General features: G+C 42.0%; 6 protein-coding genes across 6 annotated transcripts; 3 read left to right on the top strand and 3 right to left on the bottom strand.

The window, feature by feature from the left end:
* Positions 1–406: 406 nt before the first annotated feature.
* Positions 407–1,520, top strand: K450DRAFT_265548 (uncharacterized protein; the record flags this gene model as incomplete). The annotated part of the gene is made up of 5 exons (XM_051592795.1): positions 407–572; positions 646–823; positions 1,071–1,182; positions 1,262–1,373; positions 1,444–1,520. The coding sequence occupies 5 exons, from the start codon at positions 407–409 to the stop codon at positions 1,518–1,520; spliced, it is 645 nt and encodes a 214-aa protein (XP_051445271.1).
* A 2,118-nt stretch (positions 1,521–3,638) lies between these two features.
* K450DRAFT_237654 (uncharacterized protein) lies at positions 3,639–6,562 on the top strand. The gene is made up of 3 exons (XM_051588461.1): positions 3,639–5,581; positions 5,669–5,793; positions 5,887–6,562. Exons 1-3 carry the CDS (start codon positions 3,724–3,726, stop codon positions 6,412–6,414), a joined length of 2,511 nt encoding a protein of 836 aa, XP_051445270.1. The 5' UTR covers positions 3,639–3,723; the 3' UTR covers positions 6,415–6,562.
* A 309-nt stretch (positions 6,563–6,871) lies between these two features.
* Positions 6,872–7,497, bottom strand: K450DRAFT_237652 (uncharacterized protein). Its single transcript, XM_051588460.1, has one exon. The coding sequence runs from the start codon at positions 7,390–7,392 to the stop codon at positions 6,886–6,888; it is 507 nt and encodes a 168-aa protein (XP_051445269.1). The 5' UTR covers positions 7,393–7,497; the 3' UTR covers positions 6,872–6,885.
* Positions 7,498–8,741: 1,244 nt separating this feature from the next.
* On the bottom strand, positions 8,742–9,557 carry K450DRAFT_237651 (uncharacterized protein). The gene has a single exon (XM_051588459.1). The coding sequence runs from the start codon at positions 9,518–9,520 to the stop codon at positions 9,098–9,100; it is 423 nt and encodes a 140-aa protein (XP_051445268.1). The 5' UTR covers positions 9,521–9,557; the 3' UTR covers positions 8,742–9,097.
* Positions 9,558–10,985: 1,428 nt separating this feature from the next.
* On the bottom strand, positions 10,986–12,869 carry K450DRAFT_237648 (uncharacterized protein). The gene is made up of 6 exons (XM_051588458.1): positions 12,649–12,869; positions 12,419–12,583; positions 11,984–12,344; positions 11,807–11,903; positions 11,583–11,736; positions 10,986–11,491 (listed from the first exon to the last, which is right to left on the bottom strand). The coding sequence occupies exons 1-6, from the start codon at positions 12,847–12,849 to the stop codon at positions 11,273–11,275; spliced, it is 1,197 nt and encodes a 398-aa protein (XP_051445267.1). The 5' UTR covers positions 12,850–12,869; the 3' UTR covers positions 10,986–11,272.
* Positions 12,870–12,947: 78 nt separating this feature from the next.
* Positions 12,948–15,052, top strand: K450DRAFT_237640 (uncharacterized protein). Its single transcript, XM_051588457.1, has 7 exons — positions 12,948–13,096; positions 13,164–13,427; positions 13,495–13,623; positions 13,698–13,958; positions 14,030–14,147; positions 14,210–14,639; positions 14,719–15,052. Exons 1-7 carry the CDS (start codon positions 12,991–12,993, stop codon positions 14,896–14,898), a joined length of 1,488 nt encoding a protein of 495 aa, XP_051445266.1. The 5' UTR covers positions 12,948–12,990; the 3' UTR covers positions 14,899–15,052.
* The last annotated feature ends 50 nt before the right edge of the window (positions 15,053–15,102 follow it).

Here is a 15,102-nt window from a genome sequence, read left to right as displayed (position 1 = left end):
TTTTGTCCTTTGATTAGCTTATTAAAACTTTATAAAATAATAAAAGTAATTTCTAATTATATGAAAGTCGACCGTGATACCTCTCCCCCCTCAAAGTGCTTTGAGAGTCTCCTGGAGTGCTTGAGAGGGTGCATCTGACCGGCCAGCCTTCAAGCAGCCTATAATGGTTTCACGGTATGATTGATAAAGTCTCCAACATCACATATAATATTATTTCATTTGAAGAGATCACCTTGAAGAACACAAGTTTTCGCGTAACACCGTATCAATCTTTAGCAATGATGTGATGGCTATGTCGGAGAATGAAAAGTGTCGGCTGCCACTGAAACGTGAGCTGCGCTGCGTCATGACTATCTGGCTGTTCAGAGCTGTACACTCTTTTTTTTCGACCCTTTCTATACCTAAAATGAACTTGTTTTTTGGCAAAGCAAAATCAAAGACAACGGCGAAGGATTCCATCGTGAAGCTGCGGGAGACTCTAGCTATGCTGGAGAAGCGACAAGCTCATCTCGAAACCAAGGCAGAAAATGAATATAAGATTGCAAAGCTTAATGCTACGAAGAATCGGAGAGGTTAGTATCTATAGTTTTTCTTTCAACGTAGTCCTTATAGTCCTGTATGGGTACTAAATTTGGCGATGTCTAGTTGCGCTCATGGCGCTCAAGAAGAAGAAGGCTTACGATGTGCACATTGACAAGATAAATGGAACCCGCATGACGATAGAGACACAAGTAATGGCCATCGAGAACGCTAATGTTAACTTGGAAACAATGAATGCTTTGCGTGGCGGTGCCGAAGCCATGAAAAACATACATGGCTCCATGTAAGTACCATATACTGAATACTCTTAGAAAGATTGTGCTATGTGCTTGCCAGCCGCGCCATCCACAGCTTATGAGAGCTGTCGATGCTTTCTGGGTGACATTTGATCTTCCACGAACTCGCTGTTCAAACATAAACCAGTTGATGTACAGTGGAGCCGAAAGATCAAAGTAGTCATCTGCGCGGACGGTGAAGTCCTTGGCGCCAAGCTCTAGATTGGAGATACTGATTGTAAATTGCAATGACAGGGATATCAACAAAGTCGACGCTACTATGGATGATATTCGCGACCAAATGGATATTGCAAATGAAATATCAGATGCTATTTCAAGACCAGTTCTAGGAGATGAACTAGATGAGGTAACTTTTTCAGCGCCGAGGTCAACACCATTGTAACACACTTATCTGCATCTGAATTAACACCAATATTCTCCTATAGGACGAACTTCTGAATGAATTGGAGGAACTAGAGCAAGAAGAACTGGATGCCAAGATGTTGGAGGCACCTACACCAGCAATGAGTGTTCCAAATGTCCCATCTCATGAGCCAGGTACGTCCTCTTTCTTTTCTTTCGTTAGTAAATAGTATACAACCGTTACTCATCTCTTTCTCAATAACAGCTGTACGTACCAATACATCAGTGGAGGATGATGAAGAGGCAGAACTTAAGGCTTTGCAGGCCAGCATGGCAATGTAAACCTGATCTACAGCGTATATTGTGAATTTTTTTTTTCGCACCAGCGTTATCTCGTTCAACCGCACGATTCCTTCCTTGTTCCTCCCCTTAATCTGAAGAGGTCATGTTAGCTGTGATAATCTGACCACCATTGTGTATTATTTTTTTATTTTCCCTTGTTGTTGTTCATGGCCCACCCTTGTGACTCAATGGCGGCGATCAGTGACTACTGACATTATATCATCATTTTCTTTTATTCTTTCTTAAAACCTGCAACTTCAAGTTTCTCATTCAGAAACGCATTTTTTCGTCCGTTCTATATTGCTTTCTCAACATGGAATCCAATTATACAATACGAAGGGTGAATGGCGTTAGTTTACCTTTAAAGTTAAAAAGCGTGGGTTAAGGCTGGTGACAGCTGGACGGCTAGCCTTACGCCACCCCCTTACCAAAAGACTTTCGCAATACATGTTCCTAAATTTCAGCTTACTCGGTTCCATCGGTACCCGAGTGCAACATAAACAATACAATTACCCTTAAAATCAATACATAAATGATTTCTTCAATTCATCACCGAAGTCCTGGTAAGCCTGCGATGAGATTGAAATTCTTTACAAGTTGCGAACAAAAAAAAAGCTTTGGTGCAAATTTGGAAATAACCATATTTCAAAGACGTGCAATAATGACATCAGATTTCAGCGTCAGGAACAAGCTCCAGCGTTTTTATTGAAGGGCTGGTTCTAGCTCGTTTCAGAAATTAAAAACCTATTTTCTTCTTTTTTTCTTCTCATTTCCACGATTTCTCTTGTTCGATTGCGTAGATCTCTGTGAGGGACCAAGTAGCTACCCATATATACTCAAACCTGACGTTGCTGATAAACGCCAGCATATCGATATACCGGCTTCGTCAGGATCTCCTCTCACCCCTTTCATTCGTTAGTAATTTCACAATTCCATACGTACCATGTATGAATACGAAAAAAATAAGCAGTCATTTAACGTGAAGTTCGAAATCCCTATAGATATGTCAATACAGAAGCCTCGGCCAAACTTGCAAGACGAGGAACCAGTAATAAACTCAAGGGTTTCGGAGCTTGAAGACATATGGACAAGCCGACTGAAAGCCACCACTCAGTCGTTCGATAGTGATGACCACCTGCAGCAACCAATTAACGGAGTAGCCTTGTATTTGGGTGAAAATGATGACCGAGAATCATCAAGAAAGTACCAAGATCTTCAATTGATCGTGGAAAAATGGACACGGCTTATCATTTTGTGTAATATCGCTGCCCCAACTGCTGCCATTATCGTCTCTTGGTATGTCCCACTACTGAACAACAAATCCAGCAATCTGAGGTACGATATTACCTCTTGGAACCTTTTTTACCTTTGCTGCGCATTGGCTTGGTTTAACTTGCTCAAAACCCACCGCGACCTGAGGTCACTTCTACAAGAATTGCGAACCCTCTCTATTATTATAGCTGGCTTACAATGCCTTTCTCATATTCTTCTTTCGACATTTTCCATTATCATTTGTTGGGTTAGCGCAGGAGACTTTCAGCGACCTTTATTCAGTTATGCAACATTTCCATTTCTACAATTTTCATCTACAATTCTGCTTCCAGTCATCCAACTTTTGATCAGTCTTGAAAGCATCATACAAAGTGGAGACTACTCTCCATCCTCCGAGATCCAGCTAAACGACATGCCACCGCATCTCGAAATCGCCAGCCAAGAGATACATGACGTTGCACATATGGTCACATCCATCATAGAACAATATGCGCCAACTTCCATACCAACTGCATCTCAAGAATATCTGAGCTCTTGCTCTATTGCTATGCCAATAGCTTCTACTTTGGCTATCAATACTGCTATGAAAGAAATAATACACATCTCGTCATGCTTGCAAAAGCCCTCCTCCAGCCTTCCACCAGAAAAGATTCAAACCAGTAATTTTGATCTATGCGAGTTATTACAGTCCGTTGGCGATGCCATGGAGGGTATATGTGCCTCACTAGACGTAGCAATGGTTATTTATTTCACCGACAGTGAGTGGAAAAGTATATGCATTAAAAGTAATCCAGGATTTCTGCGACATGGTTTGATCAGGGTAAGTATTGAACTCTGCACAGTAAGCATTGCTACACTATTTTCTTACTGTTAAATGAACTAGGTCCTTACAACATTATTGAACAAAGCAACGGTCGGTTCCACAATCGAAATGACGCTAAATATCAGAAATCTAGACAGTTCTTCGGAAGATGTAAAGTCTCAAAGCGGTGATGATTCTGGAACATTGGGCATAGACATCGAAATTGCTCTCATTCCTTGTGCTGAAAGTCAGGCGAAGGTCGAAGAAATTTGCAAGTCAGACTTTCTTCCTAATCAAATCGAGCTGTTGAGAGGAACTGTTGAGGTAGCAGGATCTGCTGAGGAAGGAAGGCAGGCAGTGGAAATTTTCTTTGAGGCACCACAAAGGTCAGAAGATAACGCCTATCCCGTCCCTACCGATCTATCCAACTTAGATGGTGACAGCGAAGGCTACCACGCCTTGGAGAATTTTTATGAACTTCTCAAAGACATGAAAATAGCTCTTTATGCTATGGAGAATAGCCATTTCGCTAAACACCTGACGAATTGTCTGACGAATTGGAGTATGAACATCACACATTTTTCCATAAATGAATTACGTCAACAGTTAGATAGCGTGGGAAGCGACAGGACTCTTAAAGATGCGGTGTCAAGCCCACCTACTACCAGCGTCAGCTATCCACATCAAGCACCATTTCCAGTGTCTCCAGGCAGCCCATACACAAGCCCGGCCACGACAGAAAATGAACGATACGACACCACAGATGCTAAATTCATCATCATAGACGATGACATCCCCACTCTGAAGAGACAGATTATGAATCGACAGGCAGCTGTAGCGTCGGACGCATCCATTCGACCTCGCACAAGTAATCGTCGTACGAAGGGTGGGTTCAATGGCAGGCTTGACATCCGCTATCCTGAAATTTCACCTCAATCTACCATTATATTTTTCACTTCATTGAAAAATTATAAGCAAGTGAGAGAGATCATGATGTCAAACGTCAACCCATGGTCAAAGCAATCCTATGCTCTTGCACACATAGTAGCCGTTCCAAAACCAGCTTGCCCAAGAAGAATTCTCACAGCTTTATTCACAGCCTGGAACAAGAAATCGGTCGATCCTCAATTCACTCCAATTGCTTCTCTGCCCACCAGCCCATTGACTTCAAATTCATCATATAGTAGCCAGTCTAATTATCAGGAACATATGTCACCACCTACACCCCATGGAGATGGGTACATCATGGTAGATTCAAATGGAAGAAAACATGAGCGTGGCATAGACAGCCCGTTGGCAAGGGATACCGAGACTGGGCACTATTTCTCTCCTTCATATTCTACGTTACACCCGTCCATGGGTAATTCTCTCAAAAACCATGCCTCTCCTGCTGGAATGGTAGTTGACGAAGGGATGCTGTTTGTACCTGGAAATCGTACTCCACATTCGCTTCCAAGGACCAAGAATCCTACAAAGAAATCACAGCTATCACCCAAAGCACAGAGCCCCACCAAACAAGACAAGTTCCTCGAAGCACCTCATCCGAATGAAACGTCAGCCGATTACAACGCCTCTGGTATACCAAAGACGAGGACTCCGTATACGAACTCAAATGAGTTCCTTAATGGTGGCTCACCTGCCCATATGGCCGTTGGAGATGATCTATCCTCCAAGGTATCGGATACTTCAACGTGCAAAAGCGGAACTAGTCCTATTACCATCGTAACGGATACTACACACAGTAGGAATACGACTCCAGATTTGGATGACAAACTGGGAGATGCAATGCCCCCAGTAGACGGTCCACTTCCTACTCCCCATTTGACAGGTGATATGCAAGTAGATTATCAAAAGCAAGCACCTGATCAATTGCAGCCTCCAAAGTTGCCGGACAAGGCGACATTACGAAGAGCATCGCTCAAACGAAAGAAGAAGCTTTCTTTGAACAAGTCTGTCAGTCCTTCCATTCAGGTTCTTATCGTTGAAGGTATGTGCACATCATTTACTACGGCCATAGCATTATATGGGATCACCAAAAAAAGTTTAGTATGTTCCTAACTTGTTTTGTCCACAGATAATATCATTAACCAAGTGATTTTGTCGAAATGGATGAAAAATCATGGCATCAAGTACGAGGTTGCAAGTAATGGCCAAGAGGCATTTGACAAGTGGTCTCAAGGAGCCTTCCATCTTATTCTGGTTAGTATCAGATCAAAGTGATAGATTAGAAGTGTCCATTAGCTGCACCTGAAAAAAGCGAAATCTGTATTGACACGTGTAAAACTTTTGTAGATGGACATTCAACTGCCAGTCATGGATGGTATTACTTGTACCAAGAAAATTCGAGCAGTGGAGAAGGAAAACAAGTTGCAGCAAATGCAACAAAGCCTTCATAGAGAGGTGCCACGGTCTCTGTCTTTCGATACACTGGGTTCCATGGAAGAAAAAGCAACGGAATTCCGATCACCTGTCATCATAGTAGCTTTGACAGCCTCTTCTCTTGATAGTGATCGTCAAGAAGCCCTGGCAGCTGGTTGCAATGACTTTTTGACCAAACCTGTAAGCATGGAATGGTTGGACCGAAAGATCACAGAATGGGGATGTATGCAAGCCTTGATAGATTACGAAGGTTGGCGCCAATGGCGAGAAGCAAAACAATCAGCAACATCTAATCAAGTCGTCGACGATAAACAACCGGACATCATCAGTAAACCGGTACAGCCAGAGAGAAAGGCTAGTTCATCGACTAATCGCTCTGGAGTTATGATGAAAGGAGGCTCAGCTATCAAACCACCTTCACAGCGGTCAGCAACGTCCTGATTTCAAAAAATTATGTTATTAAAAATATACCAAGCCAAAATATTTATTTGATGGTTCGTAAATAATTTAGCCTTTAGCAATTTTGACTTTGTAAGTAGAAAACAAGAAAACAATAAATAGCTGTTAAATAGCTGTTACGAAAACATATTTCGCCTTACCATTAAGTATCAATTCGTAGTTTTACCTGCATGTGGTTGCGGCTGGCTGTATTGTTTCGTCCTTACCGCTTTGTGCAATTCAGAACAATGTGTCACTATAGTACTCCCTTTGTATTCAAGAACATGACTAAACGTGGTACAGATCGCCGACATTAAATAGAATGCCATATTTTTAAAAATTTATAATTATGACTAAGGCTGCGCAACAAACGATCAGTGATCTTAAGAACGCAAGGTCAAAACAAATTATAATGAAACAACAGAAGGCCAATTCTAAAATGCATGGCATCCATCAAGAACTTTCTAAACTCTGTTAGACTGGATTATTATTTTTCAAATATGTTCGAATCATCTTCTTGTCGTGTTCAGTGATTATTCTTGAATCTACATCATTTACATCAAAAGCGATTTTTGGCTTCATTTCTTTAGCTACCTTATTGAGCAGAATGTACATCTTGATCATTTCATGATCCTCTTCTAGCGATGGGTGATGCATAGGCTGGGCATAGACCCCGACAATTTTGCGCCTGGTGAAAGAGTCTAGTGTCCGGCAATGCAATGTCCAGGAAGAATTCGTTGCCTTGGGCAATTTGAAAAGCATGGTGCTCCTCGGGCGTGATTCAAACTCTTTCGTGAAATATCGATCAAGCTTAATCACCACCATATCTTCCGTATGGCTGTTTCGATAATGAAAACGCAATGTCCTGTCGGTATTGTTTATTATCATCATATTGATACGATGCTTTCTCTCCGCATACGTGCAATTAAAGTCGTATTCCCCATGCTTGATTTTGTGGTACCGAAAATTTTTGATGATCATGGCTCGATGGTTATAATGTACACTGTGTTGAGCTCAAGCGCTTTCGCTCGGAGTGTGAGTTTGAATATTGAGAAAAGAGAAGAAGAACAAAAAGAAAGGATCAAGACGTTGGAAAGTGAGAAGAAGATCATAAGTGAGTTTCGATCGGGCTCCAATTTTGGCGGCACTGGCGGTAGTAACTGTACTACTTTTAATAGTAGTACAGTACAGGAGAACGCCGTTGATTCCACAAGCGCGCCGTCGGTGTATTACATGTACCATTGATAGTTTTGCAGCAAGCTCAGGTAGAACCTTATCACAAGTAAGCCAAAGTAAACCATTTTACTGGATGCCGATACGAATTTCATTTTTTTATAAAGCTATGTAAAGCGCAACGCGAAAAAAGGGCCTGACCATCTATTTGGCTGATAGGTCAGCAAGAGCATTGGCAGAGAAGCTTGTGTGTCCCGTCTTTGGCAAGCTCGACCAGTCTGAAATGCCAAACACTCGCAGTTGAGGCACTCGAAACTCCCAAAGATCTTTCAACCGCCTCGAGTGAGTGAGATCCCGTCACTTGGCCACAACAAAAGATGCAAGATTTGACCGCTTCTATGCTCTTCTGGAATGGATTCAACGGTGCTATGAGCCTACAGTGGTTTCCGTTTTCTGCCACGTATCAAGTTGCCCTTGATATGTGATCGAACCCCAATGCCTTATGTGCAACTGGGGACGGATCCTCATACATCCTTTCAACCATCGCCATTTGTTGCTTGACCTTATCAGTCAGCAATTCCGTGGTTCTCCTGGTCTTCAGCCTTCTCTGGCTTAAATACATCAGGGATGTCCCTGGGCTAATCTCGTTCGTATAGAACACTCGCGTAAACTAAATAGCTCCAGCAATCAGAGTAAAGGGCTGAAAAAAAAAAAAGGAAAGCAATTAGTATACAGACCACTACTGCTCTTTTACCAATTACTATTGACTTGATGTTGAAAAACATCATTAGTCCAAGGCCATGAACTCTGTTTACTCTGTAAATGGGACAAGTTATATAGTCAAGCTGTTGTACTGTAATATACCAACTAGCTAGTTTAGTAAAACTCAGCAATGGCTTCTAATCATGTCTCACGATTAGTTTGATAATTATACGGTTGACCAATCTCATATTTTAACCCAGGGAGGAGCATAATGGTTGCAAGCATTTCTCATTGTGTGAGTTGAAAATCAACGCCCAAGAGCCAGCCCATACTCTCTCTATTCAGGCATGCCATTGCTACTATTTGGCATAATGAAATGTAAGACATAATGATGGGCTGCTGAAGATAAGATATATAAAAGTTGATCTAATGATGTGGAGACTAACATTCATGAAACAAAGGGGCAGAGTGATTTATTTTCACAAATCAGCGTGAAAGACGGTAGTTCGCCAACAACAATAATTCATGAGATTATTTACAGAGGAAGACAAACACATTTCATTTTGCAGAGTCCAAACCATTTGATGCGGAGCTTAAACTTTTATGGCATGAGCGCAAATTTCTTCATTTTCTGCAAATTATATCTATATTTAACAATGTGTGTGGGTGGGGTAAATGAGATGATGTGGTCTGAAGGTTGGATGATGAAAGATTACAGGATGTGAAAGAAAGGGGGGAATATGAACAAAAAGGGGGCAGTGTTATGATTTTATATACTGTACACAAAAAACGAGAGCGTGGGTGGTATCTTTTAAAATTCAAGGAGGTCAGAATTGGAGAGAAAGGAGATATTAAGGTCATCAGCAAAAGGGCGATCAGCAAGCAGAGGATCCTCGCAGTCAAAAACGTCGATGGGAACCACATCCAGTTGGAAATCCGTTGGTGACTGAGAATGCGTCAAACAGTAGACACCAGGTTCCAACAGGGCACAGATACAACATTCATTTTCTTCAGGTATATATTGGTAGTAGTCTTCCTCATCGTCTTCAGAGAGTTCCGGTAGAAAACTGTCTATAGGAGGAACCTCTAAGTCAGGAACATCCGTCCACAGATCTGGTTGTTCGAACAGGTCGTAACCCATAGGCTGTAGTAAAAGTGATAGTGTGGCTGTTGCGTTTTCGAGATCATATGCAATGCCTTTTTGGAATTGAAGGGGAGATTTTGATGATTCCATTTTGAACAGAAAGGGAATTGAGATGAGAGTTTGGTGAAAAAGAGGGATGTATTGCAATGAATCAAACAATACTTGGGATATTTATATGCTTGTCTGCCTTCGAGAAAGGCGCCAACTTTCGTAGCGTCATGCTGAGCACAGGGTCGCACAGCTTTTGTGCATCTTATCCTGAATAGGCATACATGTGTCAGAGGAAGGCAGTTCGATTGTCTGCGGCACAGTGTCCATACCCTTTCCACGCGGTGTCTGCGTGTGGATGCGAACATGATAACTCTGCCTTAAATGTCTATCCCGATCATCTGGTAGAATAGCTGTTCTACAAAAGGCATCGCTTTCACTACACCGGTAACCATTGGCATGCCGGTCCTTAAAATGTTAATGTGGACATCCTTGCCTACCAGAATAGCTTTCTATGGCCATGGGCACGTGTTGCAATATCTGCATTCAGCCTGTTTGTACACCCATGGCCAAGCATAATTTAATTGTTTTGGTCCTTTTCACCCCAATGCTTGTAAACAAACACCCTCGAAATTTTTATGGGCTGTCATGTACTTTTCCTCTGCGGCATCTGTATGCCAGCCCTTCATTACGACATCACCCTCGCATTAGAACTCAAAATATCTTTTTGTATACATACCAGCTTCTGTTGTATCCCTGAAATTTTGGCTGTGTCGTGGCCCAGCCCCAACTGCCAAGTTTAGATGGCCTTGTGAGTATAGCCGCCAAATCTCGTACAAGAGCGCACAAGAATATGTAGTACATCGTATAAGTGTGCTCGAGCCATATTTTTTTTTATTACAGAATGTGCTTCCCAATGCGTGCTGATTATAAAGTAATGCCCCATGCCTTCAAGGCGGCTCTTCTTGCTTACTATCAAATGCAAAACGAACATCTGAATCTGTAGTAATTTTTAGAAATAAAGGAAGAGTGCTTTTTTAAACTTTTGAACGTTTGAGTCATGGTACGCTTCTCATTTCGGATTTGCAGTACGAAAAGGGAAACTTAAATTTGACGCTCGTTCGAAAAGAAAACACTGCACTGTATCACCGAAGGGTCCCCGTAGTTTTAAGATCTCTGGGCGCAAGAAAAAAAAATCTGCCATGGAACAGGCTTTGAATGATTATTTATGACCAGAAGCCATTGGGAATATAAAAGGAGTGAGAAACAAGCTGATGTTTACGCTATAATACCATCATAGGACATTAAGAGGAGATCTTGCTTTCATCGATACTCCCATTTGTTTTGACCGTCCAACGTAGGCGGCTAACTGGACGGAAATTTTAGAACCAAACAAGCCAATGTGGCTTGCTGATCCTCAGTAGGCGAGGGCCTTTTCAGACTGAACCCCTTCCGAAAAGTCCAATTTGTCAAATTACATGCACTGAACTGCTAGAATTTTCCACCAATCTCACATTGACGAAAACTGGTATCCTTAATGGAGTTCTCAGATATGGGCTATTTTCAAGAAAAATAAATAAATAAAAATAAATATTCACAGCCTATGCAGACGGTTTACATCAAACTTGACATTTCTATTTGTGATTTAATTTGTAAATTTATGAAACTGATCATCGCTGTGATGATGACAATAGCTGATGATCCTGACTCTGTCACCGTTTCATCGCTGCTGGTCAGGGGTAAAATTCAATTTTTCCATCTTGGTAATTAGGAATACTTTGCAGATATAGCACAGGTCCACTCCATTGGCATGATCAGCGCCTTAGCCTCAAGAACGCTAGAACCTCTGCCTGCTTATTCGCCAACGCGTGGTCCTCCTATTTGGTCACTCGTTTGTCCTTCCATATACCTTTTGGTCAGGAAAACGTTCTGTTTCCCGGAACTGCGTATACGGATTTCTTGGAACGGGTGTTCAAAAGTAATCGTATATGTATGCTCTGGATCGTCGATGGTGATCATGTTTTGAAGCCAGCTCAAAAATTGATCGGCGAAGTTTAAACATACGCGGGCATCCTGAAAAGGTTGGTTCGTTAGCCTTTAGGAGCATTTCTTCATCCCTTTGTTCATTTTAGAGCTTAATGCGTCATGGCTTTCATGTCCTTACCCACATGCCGTGTTGACCGCGGACCATGCGCGGCATCTCCAGCGTCTTGAGTTTTTGAATTTTGCGAACATTGCCATCGTTGTCACGAAATCCACATATGACTGCAGGCGTACCGACAAGAAAAGACTGTGCCCAAAACTTCAGCATTTTGTGCCTAAAGTTGGATATTAGTAACTACCAATGAGGGCCAAGCTAAAACTGTACCGAATGTTTTTCGAACCTACCGTTCGAAAATATGTTTGTCACGCCCTGATTCGATCAGCTTGGACGTTTTCAGTTCCAGGTAATTCGGTAAGGGATTGACGTCAGATTGCTTTGGAGCTTTTGATAAGATAAAAAAAATATCAGTCTTCGGTTTTGACAATACCATCACGCATGATATGGGATGGCCTCCACTTTACCAGATGTACAATCAACCTCAGCACCCATAATCAAGGTGTTATCGCCAAGTTTGGTTTTGAAAACTGTACAATATTGCTCATTCGTGTTCGCACTTGCACCCTTTCGACTTTTTATCTCTTCCTTATCTGCTTCTGTCATATCTGGCGGAAATTTAGACACTGTGGAGAGGGTTTCAAATTTGTATCCCCAATATCCCATAAGTTGCTGTCGGTCGTTTTGACCTTGGTTTTGCGACCGCTTATACTCTGTTTCGTGCTCCTCAAGGTAGATAGTGTTATTAAATAACGTGGCGCCAAGCTCAAAAGGGTCTTTTGCGTATGGCACACATAGTAATTTGGTGATAATGCCTCTCCATGTAACCTACAAAAGGTGTAACGTCGCTCGATTCAGTATTTTCTTATGAAATAATGTTTCAGCAGCAGTATAATTCATACAATATCTGCTGTTATTGTATTCGGGTCCTCGTTTTTCGAACGTGCGATAGTCAAGGCGTCCAACAGGGTATCAATGTGTTCTTTCAATCCGGGGTCGCGCTGGATAAATTCGTCGTACCCAACGGATAAATCCGCATCAGATAGGTCGGCTGGCAAGTAATATTTCTTCAAACAACACAAGATTTAGTCACCAAATACATGGTCGATTATTTCCTTGAGATATAGTTTACCAGTTGGCGATCGTCAAAATGAACTGATCGTTCATGATCGATGCTATAAGACTGTAGCTCTACAGGTTGTTTATATACAGCACAATTTCCATGATACTTTGATAATGGGTGAATGGGAAATGACGCTAATTCTTCTAGACGTGGAGCCTTCCTGGAGTCATCACTGTCTCTTTGTGATCGTTTGCCCAGTGGTGATGCCATTGTGTGTTGTCCGATTTGCTCTGCCTAAGCCAAAGAGCGTGTCATCCACGTGACGACGGGAATTGCATGTGTTGAAAGGCGTTCAGGGCAGAAATTCCGAGAAAACTGTGGTGATAGCACAGGTATTGCAATTACAACATTATGGTAGTAGCTTCGTTGAGTGCCAAGAAAGGTCACCAAGCCGTTCAACTCACCTACGACGGTGAAGGTCTTCGTATTGAGGGAGACGTTACAGCAGCTAAGCGGCGTAAGTCAACTTTACGGCTGCTTACTTTTTTTTTATCATACTTTTTAACTGTCAAATATCATTTCAGCCAAAGCTCCTCGCACTTGCTTCTGCATCCCATTGCCACCACCGAAAGTATCCAATCCACTCCTTTTACCCATCCAGAACATCAACCTTCTCAACGTAGAATATGGCTCTACCAATATGCTGAGAATCAGCGCTTTAATTCCAGACAAGCCAGCTGAGGATGAATCCCCCGTCACTCTTTACAATCTAGTATACTCAATCGACCCCCAAGATGCGGAAAAAGCAACCAAGTTTAGCAGCGATATCATGAGTCAAGTTTATAAAGGTCGGGATTGATTTTCGACTAACCTTGAAGCAAATAAGCAATTAACTTAAATGGCAATCTGTCACAGACGTCCAGCAAGGCAAACGCCTCAAAGTGCTTATCAATCCATTCGGAGGTCAAGGAAAGGCCAAGCACATATTCGAGACTCAGGTAAAGCCTGTATTTGAAGCCGCAAAATGCGCTATGGATGTTCAATGTTAGTCTATTTTAGAATGTCCCTGTTACCATTTTATTTCAGGGATTTTAACCTTCATCATTTTCATTCATTAGTTACTGAGCGTCAAGGACATGGCATTGATATTGCCAAAGAAATCGACATCAATGCATTTGACTCTATTGTCACCGTGAGTGGCGATGGTGTCATTCACGAAGTCATCAATGGTTTCCTTCAACGACCAGATGCCAGAGAAGCCATTAGAAAGTTACCCTTGGGAGTCATTCCTGGCGGAACGGGCAATGCTTTAAGCATCTCCATGCTAGGCGAGAAGAGCGGATTTGATCCACAGTACACTGCTCTTCAAGTCATCAAAGGTTCGGCTTACCATGATTAAACGTAATTGCTATGACGCTCTAACTGGTACTGACAATTAAATGTTATACAGGCAAACCCATGGCCTTTGACTTGTGCTCAGTAACCTACGATGACAAACGCTATTTCTCGTTCTTGTCTCAAAACTATGGAATCACTGCTTATGCAGATTTGGCCACAGAACATATGAGGTAAATAATCCTAACATATCATATCACCTATCTACATGCCCATCAATAACGCTTGGTAATAGGTGGATGGGTGATACTCGCACTATTATAGGATTATTGCAACAAATCTTTGGTGGAAAATCATATTCTATGGAAGCGGCATTTGATATTGTTAAAAGCGACAAAACTTCAATTGCCGAAGATTATCCCGTAGAATACGATAGATCTGATCAGCAAACAGCTATTGACGATAGTAGGGGTGGACAAGTCGTAGATAGCATTCCTCCTTTATCCGAACCCGTTCCAAAAGGTTGGACAGTTGTTAACGATGACATCTGCGTATTCTTGACGAGCAAGGTGCCATGGTTAGCTCGGGGAATGTTAACACACCCTTACTGTATGCCAAACGATGGCCTGATCGACTTGATGCTGATCAAAAAGGGCGCCTCAATTGGTGATAAGCTTAGTGTATTCGACACCGTCGATAAAGGCACTCACGTCAAGTCCAAAATTGTAAGTCAATATATAAGTACGGTGCGATCCACAGTAAGTGTCGTTGAGACAGATAGCTAATGCAACCATAAATTTATAGGTTGATTATTACAAAGTCAAAGCCTTCCGTCTTACACCCGTTACCAAAGACCCAAAGCAAAAGAACTACGTGGCGATTGACGGTGAGCATGCTCCTCCCAAACCATTCCAAGTTGAAGTCCATCGTTCTTTAGGCGCTGTGTTGAGTTTGGACGGTAGATATCGCTCAACTACCATCTGATACCCTTGGCCACACATCGCCGGAAGTTTGAACATCCCATAAGGAGTGTTTAAAATAATGAGAAAAAATAATTATTTCTGTATGACCCTGATAGTCTCGACTATTTTAATTTAGTGATTATAAACCCTCCTTCCTTTCCTTTCATATAATTGAGTGACTACAGATACATTGGTGGGTTGTTGCAGAGCGTAATTATCGAATGAC

The sequence above is a fragment of the Umbelopsis ramanniana genome (assembly GCF_025399195.1).
Source record: "Umbelopsis ramanniana AG unplaced genomic scaffold K450scaffold_22, whole genome shotgun sequence".
NCBI lineage: Eukaryota > Fungi > Mucoromycota > Umbelopsidomycetes > Umbelopsidales > Umbelopsidaceae > Umbelopsis > Umbelopsis ramanniana.
The sequence above is the reverse complement of the archived record's forward strand: the minus strand, read 5'-3'. Positions and strand labels throughout refer to the sequence as shown.

Excerpts from the sequence above, each read along its gene's own strand:
- K450DRAFT_237654 (XM_051588461.1), top strand. The coding sequence starts at position 3,724 with ATGACGCTAAATATCAGAAATCTAGACAGTTCTTCGGAAGATGTAAAG. Across the intron at positions 5,582-5,668 it reads TCAGGTTCTTATCGTTGAAG|ATAATATCATTAACCAAGTG; the intron begins GTATGTGCACAT and ends TTTTGTCCACAG. Across the intron at positions 5,794-5,886 it reads GAGCCTTCCATCTTATTCTG|ATGGACATTCAACTGCCAGT; the intron begins GTTAGTATCAGA and ends AAACTTTTGTAG.
- K450DRAFT_237652 (XM_051588460.1), bottom strand. The coding sequence starts at position 7,392 with ATGATCATCAAAAATTTTCGGTACCACAAAATCAAGCATGGGGAATAC.
- K450DRAFT_237651 (XM_051588459.1), bottom strand. The coding sequence starts at position 9,520 with ATGGAATCATCAAAATCTCCCCTTCAATTCCAAAAAGGCATTGCATAT.
- K450DRAFT_237648 (XM_051588458.1), bottom strand. The coding sequence starts at position 12,849 with ATGGCATCACCACTGGGCAAACGATCACAAAGAGACAGTGATGACTCC. Across the intron at positions 12,584-12,648 it reads ATTTTGACGATCGCCAACTG|AAATATTACTTGCCAGCCGA; the intron begins GTAAACTATATC and ends TGTTGTTTGAAG. Across the intron at positions 11,492-11,582 it reads GCGGTCAACACGGCATGTGG|GATGCCCGCGTATGTTTAAA; the intron begins GTAAGGACATGA and ends CAACCTTTTCAG.
- K450DRAFT_237640 (XM_051588457.1), top strand. The coding sequence starts at position 12,991 with ATGGTAGTAGCTTCGTTGAGTGCCAAGAAAGGTCACCAAGCCGTTCAA. Across the intron at positions 13,624-13,697 it reads ATGCGCTATGGATGTTCAAT|TTACTGAGCGTCAAGGACAT; the intron begins GTTAGTCTATTT and ends TTCATTCATTAG. Across the intron at positions 14,148-14,209 it reads TTGGCCACAGAACATATGAG|GTGGATGGGTGATACTCGCA; the intron begins GTAAATAATCCT and ends GCTTGGTAATAG.